At 37.9% G+C, this 9118-nt stretch overlaps 1 protein-coding gene across 1 annotated transcript in view; it reads right to left on the bottom strand.

Moving 5' to 3' along the window:
* Birc6 (baculoviral IAP repeat containing 6) overlaps positions 1–9118 on the bottom strand; it is a gene marked incomplete at its 5' end in the record, with an annotated part of 151414 nt that overhangs the window by 24916 nt on the left and 117380 nt on the right. The window contains 4 exon segments of the mRNA XM_028783179.1: positions 3309–3522; positions 5456–5624; positions 6981–7145; positions 8623–8840. Of these exon segments, the coding sequence (XP_028639012.1) occupies positions 3309–3522; positions 5456–5624; positions 6981–7145; positions 8623–8840 (766 nt within the window).

The following is a 9118-nucleotide window of genomic DNA, read 5'->3' as shown; positions in this document are numbered from 1 at the left end:
TACCCAAATGACCGGGCCTTACCAGGCCTAGAGATTTCTGAGGAAGCAGTAGGATCCCTTACCCGGGATCATTAGTTTCCATGGCATTTTGCATACTGCTGAGGAGGACCTCTAGCAAACTTGCTATTTTATGTAATATTTTTTGTTTGAATGCATGTACGTGCTCCACATGTATGCCTGTGTATGTCAGAAAAGGGCATCCAATTCCCAGAAATTGCAGCTACATACTTTTGTGAGCCTTCATGTGGGTGGTGGGAACTGAACCTGGATTCTTTGTAAGGGTATCAAGTACTCTTAGCTGCTGAGCCATCTCTCCAGCCCTGTGATTGTTTTTTAAGTCAAGTATCTTAAGCATGAAACATATTTCTACTGAAGAACTAATTTTGTCTCAAGTCCATAATGTAACTGCAAGAATGCTACTGAACAACAGATTTATCAGTTACAATTCTCAGGACACAATTGCTGAGAAGGAAGGTTCTTTCATGGCCTTATTCCACCTCCCAATCCAACCATTCAACTACATTTGGAGATCATCTATTTATAACACAAATCACATTAGATCTCTATGGGAATTTTTTGATCACGTTTTACTTGAGGAGGGCATGCATGTGCCTCAGTCTGTATGTGGAGGGCAGAGGACAACCTAATTGGGTCGGTTCTCTCCTTCCACCATGTGGGTCATCCTAGGAATCAAACTCATGTCAGTAGACTCATCAGCAAGTGCCTTTACTTGATGGAATCGCCTTTCCAGCCCTCATCACTATTTTTAAAGCTGAGTGGCCTGCAACCCTTCATCCTGTAGCCGTCCTTGACTTCTCTCTAGTTTTATCTCCCACACTCTCTAACATATTGAAATTAAGCTTAGCCATTGGTATTCAAATAGGATAACCTCAATTAGGTTATTCCAACAAGGTAAGAGGAAGCTCCTCAATTAATTCAACTTCTCTCATTCCCCAAATGAAAAAAATTCAGAGTATCACATACAAAATATACAACTTAAATGAAGATCATTATCTTCAACGATTACTTTTGGAGCAGAGATCCTCAGAATGCAGACAATTTCTTTTAAGATGACCCAAGTATTTTGTATATGCTTACTACAAAGCAAAAACAAAATACAGATTTTGAAAAAAGAAAGGCAGGCATTTTTTAAGTCTTAACCCTTGGCAGACTAAAGAAGAATAGATTTTACTCTTTGTGTGAAACTGAAACTGAACTTTGTGTTCAATCTTGAATGGGAAGGAGGGATAGAACAACACTTTTCCTTGTTTCCCTTCCCCACAACAGAAACCACTGGGATCTCAATCAAGCATCATTAACACATCTTAACACAAACAGCCCAGTAAAGGAAAGTTACTAAAAGCAGTCATGGCATAAGCAAAGGAAACAAGTTCTTTAAACAGTCACCATGGTTTCCCATGTACGCTTTGTTATTGTATGAGGCAGATCTGAGGTGTTTTCTAGTTGAGTCACTTTTCCAGATAATTAACTGAAAAGAAAAGCAGTTATTCTGTATCTGCAGTTAATGTTTCCTGAAGAAATAATACATTTTACAAAAAGGGAAAAGTCCATTCAAATAATTATAAAATTTGTTGTATGAGAAGGATTAAGAAAAGCAAAAATAAACAAAGGTATACCTAACCACCATTCACTGCAAAAAACTTAGTCCTAAATATCTCAGAACTCCTTGTCATAGGTCCTTTACAGGATCCCCCAGGGTTCTTACAGAATAAGGATAAATACAGTTTAAAGAAAGATACTTTTAAATATTTTGAACCCAAAGAGATGGACCTGCCTCCGCCTTCTAGAGTGCTGGGAATAAAAGCATGTAGTACTGCCACACCTAGCTCAGATTTTTTATTTTCTCTGTTTAGTTATAAGCAAGTATAGTTACCACAAATATAAAATAAGGTATAGAAAGACAAGACAGATCCCTATTTTGGTATATAACAGAGATATAGTCAAGAACTACGAATTTAGAGTACAGGACTAAGAGACACTAAGTACAGTGCAGGGGACAAGATGCTCAATTAAAGACACTACTTCAACTTGACAATTTAATGCTTTGGGTTCAATGGTGGCAACACACACTATTTTAACAGAACTACACTGTCTTCCTAGACTCCAGTCAAAGACTGGAAATAGAGAAGAGAACAGAACAGAAAGTAACCGACACAACATTATTTTCTTCTATATAACAGAAAATTAGCAGCAAAGACGAACCTTTGCAACTTAATTTCCAAATGACATGCGTAGCATGAACCTTCATCTTTAATAACAACAACAAAATCAGAAACAAAAAAGTCTCTCTTTGTTGCCCAAGGTGACTGGTTTGCTACAAGTCACCCTTGTACTTTGGTCTCAGGAGTAGCAATACCCACACGTCATCACTCCTGATTGAACCTAGAGCTATTTGTATCTGCCCTGGCAGAGAGTTAGCACATTGAGCCAACACAGGAATATTTAAAAGGTTCTTAAACTATTCATTTGGTAACAACTCAGTGGCATTATTTAAACTGGTAACATCTAAATTGGAGACTCCTGCAAAACAACTGAGTACAAAAGAAATATAGTTAGTACTTGCATCAATGTTATAAGTGCTTTTAAAACCAGAACTGGGCCGTCTGTAAGGAAAATTGACTCCATAAAAAGGAAAGAAAGGTTTTCTAGATTATACAGTTTTTCAAAATAGAACTTATCATCTTCAAGTTTAAATTTTCACCAAAAGTGAATTAAAAATAATTCTGTTCCATAAGCAATTAGCTTCACTGTAACTGTAACAAGTCATGATTGAGCTTCTGATTTATAAGAAAGGTTATGGCATAAATCATAAATGACATACGCAAACACACATATTGGACACTAATATTTTACCTGTACAGGTTTATATAACCCTCAAATCTGTATTAGCAAAGTAAAATCCAGCATTTTTAATATGGAATTAGAAATAAGAATAGTGTCATTAGAGTGTATTTATCGGCACTTAAAGGTGTCTCTGACATTGGTGCTGAGGGAAATTAACATCTTTGGACAATGGATATACTGTGGTGCATTTAGTAATATACATCACCTATGCCTATACTATCACTCAAGGGGAGGTCTGATAAGCTTTGTGATAAAGGTGCATAGGTATAAGTTATAAATGGATACATTTCCTTTATGTTAATACACTGCTTGTGAATACTAGTATGTTTGTGAGTATGTTTAAATAGAATGTGTCAATGAGGAAGAAAAGCTAAAAACTATCAACAGAACTATTTTTTAAATGTTTATAGGCAAGGTCAAGAGGAACAAACATGGTGCTGTACCTTAGGCGGTTGGTGTACGTATCGACACAGGTCTTCATTTTGGCTAATAATGTACCAACAGAAGTTTGACATTCTGATTGTTCTTCTTCCTCTTCTTCACCATTCTCTGTAGAAAGGGGTAACAACAGTGGCACCATAGATGTACAAGAAGCAATGGCTCGGAGCAATTCTAGCAGAGCCCGATAGAGTGGCACATGTCTTGCCATGTCCAGAACTACAGAGAAAAGGAAGAAAACATGAGTAAGAACACATATAAACATATAAACAGCATCAACAGCAATACTGTGCTGACCTGATTGCTGGTGACTGGACCAGCATACATGTTTATGATGCTCCATTTCAGGATAATCAGAAAGATACAGAGAGGGGAACAGGTATGGTACTAATTACGATCTTGTTACATTATACACAAAATGATTACTTAGCCTACGAGGGCAGTACAGCATGAGGACAATTGTATCATTAAGTTGAAACAATGAAGTAATCTCATAGGATATATATGACAATCATAAGACTACAACTTATTAAGTCTTTCAACAAATGAGCAATCTAGTTAGCATAAAACATACTATATTTTTTAATTACTATCTACAAGTCAAATGAATTTTTCTTAAATCACAAAGTACTAAAAAACAGACTTTTGTAAGTTGTTAAATTTAGTGGCTGATTCCAGCTGGAATTCACTTCTTTGCCTCGTGTGAAGTAACTTTTTTCTAATACCAGTTATTGAATAGTCATTCTTCAAGCATTTTTAGAAAAGTGATGCTAGTCAACCTGAGAACAGCAGTGATAAAAACAAAAAGTTCCAAACCTCATGATTCTACATGAAGACAAATCATTCACAATATTTTGAGACACTGCTAAGTATTCTAACTCTTATGCAGGAAATTAAAACACAATAGAGAACTGAGGGAATAGAAATTAGATGGAATTGTTCCATGTCTACACAGGGCATGGACATGGGAGGATGAGGTATCATCATCTAGAATCCTAGTTTTTCTATGGCAATTACTATAGGGGAAAAAGGACTGGATCATGTCCATTCTGATGGGGTGATGCTTAGTTCTGACAGATAGTTAATTTCCAGGTCAGGGAAGCCTGGGCTACTTGAGATGACTCAGTGGGCAAAGGTGTTTGCTGATAATACAAGCCTGATGACCCAAGTTCGATATCCAAAGCTGATACAAAGGTAAAAGGAGAGAATCTACTCCATAAAGCTATCCTCTGCCTTTTGGCTGGGGCAGACACCTAGCTGGTCTGCTCCCATGAAGACACCATATCCTGAGACATCGAAGAAGAGTCACTGCACTCAGAGCAATGGACACCTAGCTGGTCTGCTTCTGTGAAAACACTGTATCCTGAGCCATTCTAGAGGAGCCGCTGCACTCAGAGCAGCAAAGGAACCACTGCACTCAGAGCAGCAGGACTTCAGGATCCTAGAGGAGGCCTGAGTCCCAAGAGTTCTTCCACTCAGGAGCTCAGGATCACAGGATCACAGAGACATCTGGACAGTGAGGAATTCTGACACAACCAAGATAACTGGAAAGACAGACTCCAGTCAGACACAGTGAGTTCAGGTAGCACTAGAGTTAACCAGACAGCGAAAGGCAAGCGCAAGAACATAAGCAACAGAAACCAAAGTTAATTGGCATCATCAGAACCCAGTTCCACAGGTGGGTCTTGGCAGTATGTCCATTTGTACATATATACATGTGTACACACACACACACACGAATTAAACAGAATTTTTTTAATTAGAAAAAATTTTGAATTAAATAGAGGAAAAAAACACGGAGGTGGAAGAGCGAGGACTGCTTGGGAAGATCTGAGAGTAATGTGAGAGAGACAGAAATGAGACACAGAAGGTCTGGCTAATATGAAAGTCCTTTAGAGTCATACATGCCTCATTAGATTCATGTATGCTACAAAACAATCCTTGATCAGTTGCACACTGACAAGGCTAAGTGTCTATGTTAACTTTAATCTAATTTCAAAATCTTTACACTCTTATTAGGAAGTATCATGAACTTAATTTTTCATTAACTTCTTTTCAAGTTACAATTGTATATAATTTTATGCTTTCTTGAAAAATGAAACACACAGAATTCCACTGCATTTATACCAGAATATCTGGAGAAACGACTTACCAGAGTCATTGCGTAGGTAAGAGGACATAGCTGGGATGAGGCAGGACTGACTGAGAAGCTCCAAAAGCACAGAGGGCAGAGCACTGCTGTTCTGTGCTCGGCTCTCAGGAGATGCCTGGGCTTCCCCATTTACAGCACCACTCATGGGGTTTATGTAACTTGCAAGAACCTAAATTACAGACAATAAATTGGAGTTCAGCTTTATATACTTCAGTGATGTATTTTACAATTAGACACTTGATCTCTGCACACTCAAGAACATCTAATTTTTACTTAACCAATGTCTGACACTCTCATGTTTGAATAGAAGACTTTCTTTTAACTGAAAAATTATTTACTCATATAATATATACTGATTGTGTACTTTTTACTTTGGAGACAGCCTTTTCCTATAAGGCCCTGGCAAACCTCAAGGTTGGGTTTTCCAAATGAGAGGGTGGCCCTGGATTTTTGAGTGATCTTCATGCCTCTCATCTTTGTGTGCTGGGATTATAGGTCTGAGACATTAAACCTGGTTGAAAAAGGACATTTCAACTTAACTTTTTAGAAGAGAAGGAACTGTTTTGCTGAGGATTGCTTACACAGGACAATAGTTCTCTTTATGTAATGAAAAGAGAAGCAACCTAAGGACAGACAAGCACTAGAGCTAATGAGTAGAGGCTAGACCACTGACAAAAACTCAAAGATAATTACCACTTCCTTTGGATTTTTTTTCTCTTTTTGAGGAACTAAAGTTTACCATGACCTTCAACTTTTGGTCTCCTGTCTCTCAGCTCCTCAGGGCTGAGATTAGAGACATATGCCAGCATTTTCAACTTTATGCAGTAGTGAGGACTGAACCAAGAGGTTCCATGAACACTAGACATACACTCTACTAAGTTACATTCCAAGTCCTCACTGCTGAGTTTTGTTGAGTGGATTCAGTTTCAGAGTGCTGGAATCTTAGAATTCTGTACTAGAATGAACATGCCATCTTAAAGCTATGGAAAATAATACTTCAAATGGCGGCAATTTCTGTTAGTTGCTATTTGTTTCTATGATATAAAGATGTCCCCTCTTTTTTCAACTTGCTTGATTCTGGAAACACTATAGAACAATTTGAACAAGAGAACTGAAATTGAGCTACAGTTACAGTTTGGTGGCCAAGTGTAAGCTTAGCAGGTGTGAAGTCCCAAAGGAGTAACTAGCAGGCAGATACCATCTTGAAATCAAAGAATAACTGTATTCCCTCACTTTCCTCTGAGATGAGAAGCTAACTGAAAGGGAAGATATTTAGAATTACAAGCATGGAAGACCACTCTTTAAGCCATGGTTTTTATACTGTATTTGGAGAAGAAACCACAAGTAAGGATCAGAATGCTGAAGCACATCTGTCATGATTGCACTCGAAGGTAAAGAAAGGGGGATTGGAGTTTAAGGCCAGCCTAGAAAACAGGAAACATCTCAACAACAACAACAACAGAAAAAATACTTAATGAACAGAGTTATGTCATCAATACTAATAACAACAAACTTGCAAACATACCTGCAGAAGACAGGTCACATGCTCCTCTTCTAGCCTCTGTTTAGTTAAGGCTTGTTCCACATCCCATCCTGAGGCTGTGGAACCAGTGCCAAAGCCAGTCCCTTTGGCCCAATACAGCTGCTGTTCTTCTGTTGACGCAGGGTTATGAGAATTTGACACCTGTGGCTTTTAAGGAAAGGAAATTTATTAGTGTTTGGTTTTAATTATTTTGAAAAAAAATTTATCACTGGGACTGTCCAACAGATTAGTAATATAAAAATCAATTTGGCCAAAAAAATAGAAAACTAACTATTGTGACACTCCTATGTATACATCCAACAAAATGAAAACTGGTGCTGGAATAAACATTTGTATACACACGTACACAGCAGCACTATTCACCACAATCCAAGGACAAAAAGATCCCAAATGCCTACCAATGAATGAATACATGAACTAATCAAGGGAATACTATCCAGCTGCAAGAAGGTATACTAGTGCTTACTGTATAAAGAAACTGTGAAAATATTAAATGCTAAATCAAAGAATACCAGAGAGATAAACATACACAGAGTCAGACAGACAGACAGACAGACAGACAGACAGACAGACACACACACACACACACACACGGGATTGGGGGGCTGGGGAGGAGAGTAAATTAGGAAAAGGGAAAACAAGGCTCAAAGAATCAATGACTCAAAACCAAATAGAAAACAGAAACACAGGAAGGGAAGCAGTTGTAAGTCAGACCACTTTAGGGCTCCAGTAAAAAACTCTCTCAGGAGATTTTATCAACACACTAAAATGGCATTCTCAATCAAAAGAGGCAGACTACTTCTATTTTTAGAAGGAACATATCAGAATGGCTAAGATCAAGAACTCAAAGGACAGCACATGATGGAGAGGGTGTGGAGCAAGGGGAACGCTCCTCCACTGCTGGTGGAAGTGCAAACTTCTACAACCATTCTGAAAATCAACTTGGCAGTTTCTCAGAAGATTGGGAATAGTTCTACCTCAAGAACCAGCTATACCACTCCTGGGCATATACCCAAAAGACGTTCTACCATCCCACAAGGACACTTGCTCAACTATGTTCAAAGCAGCTTTATTTATAATAGCCAGAAACTGTAATAACCTAAATGTCTCTCCAGCTGAAGAATGGATACAGAAAATATGGTTTATCTACACGGTAGTTTACTACTCAGCCACTAAAAACAAGGACATCATGAATTTCACAAGCAAATGGATGGAACTAATAGAAGATATCATCCTGAGTGAGGTAATCAAGACCTTCAAAAACATGCATGGTATGTCCTGACTTATAAGTGAATATTATCCATAACGTACAAGATTACCACTTTATACTTTATATTCTCATCAATTAAGTTTAGTTTATCATAACAACACAGTGGTTCTGAACCTCTAGCTCACGCTCCTTTGAGAGTTTAACAAGCCTTTCACAGGGGTCACCTAAGACCAAAGGGAGAAAAATACAGATATTTCCATTACAATTTGTAACAGTAGCAAAATAACACTTATGAAGAAGCAGTGAAAATTACTTTATGGTGGAGGTTACGACAACATGAGGAACTGTATTAAAGGGTCACAGCATTAGGAAGGTTGAGAGGCAGTGACTTAAAAGAATTTGAATGAAACCTACCTCAGTTTGGTTAAGGCTAGAGTTTGGAACTCGCGGTGCATGATGGCTCAGAGCTAAGAGACAGACAAGAATTAGGTGCAATGCTCCAATTTCCAATGCCATTCGCCGCAGAAGCACGCCATCATCAGTTGTCAAGGGAGTAGCACTAAACAAGCTGCGAAGAACGTGGAAAGGAAGGGTTGGAAGCACATTGGCTGATGGAGATTGCAGAATGTGACCTTCGAAAGAAAAGGGGTAAAATTAAAGACACTTGAAAATAATAAGCACTCACACATAGGGTCATAAGTAATAATGACAGAGTAAGGTTTTATCATTAAATTTATTAAAAAGCTGGCTGATTGTGAGACTACTGTTATCGTTATTAAAGTATCAAGAAAGTCTCTGGAAGACAACACACACAAACTCTGAAATTTTACAGATACGTAATAGCCATCAGTGACAATGGAAATATTATGAAGTAAATGTGAAATGGAATCTAATTTTTAATTTTAAAAAA

The sequence above is a fragment of the Grammomys surdaster genome, unplaced genomic scaffold (genome assembly GCF_004785775.1).
Source record: "Grammomys surdaster isolate TR1022 unplaced genomic scaffold, NIH_TR_1.0 1030, whole genome shotgun sequence".
Taxonomy (NCBI): domain Eukaryota; kingdom Metazoa; phylum Chordata; class Mammalia; order Rodentia; family Muridae; genus Grammomys; species Grammomys surdaster.
Note: the sequence above shows the minus strand (reverse complement) of the source record. Positions and strands in the feature narration are given on the sequence as shown.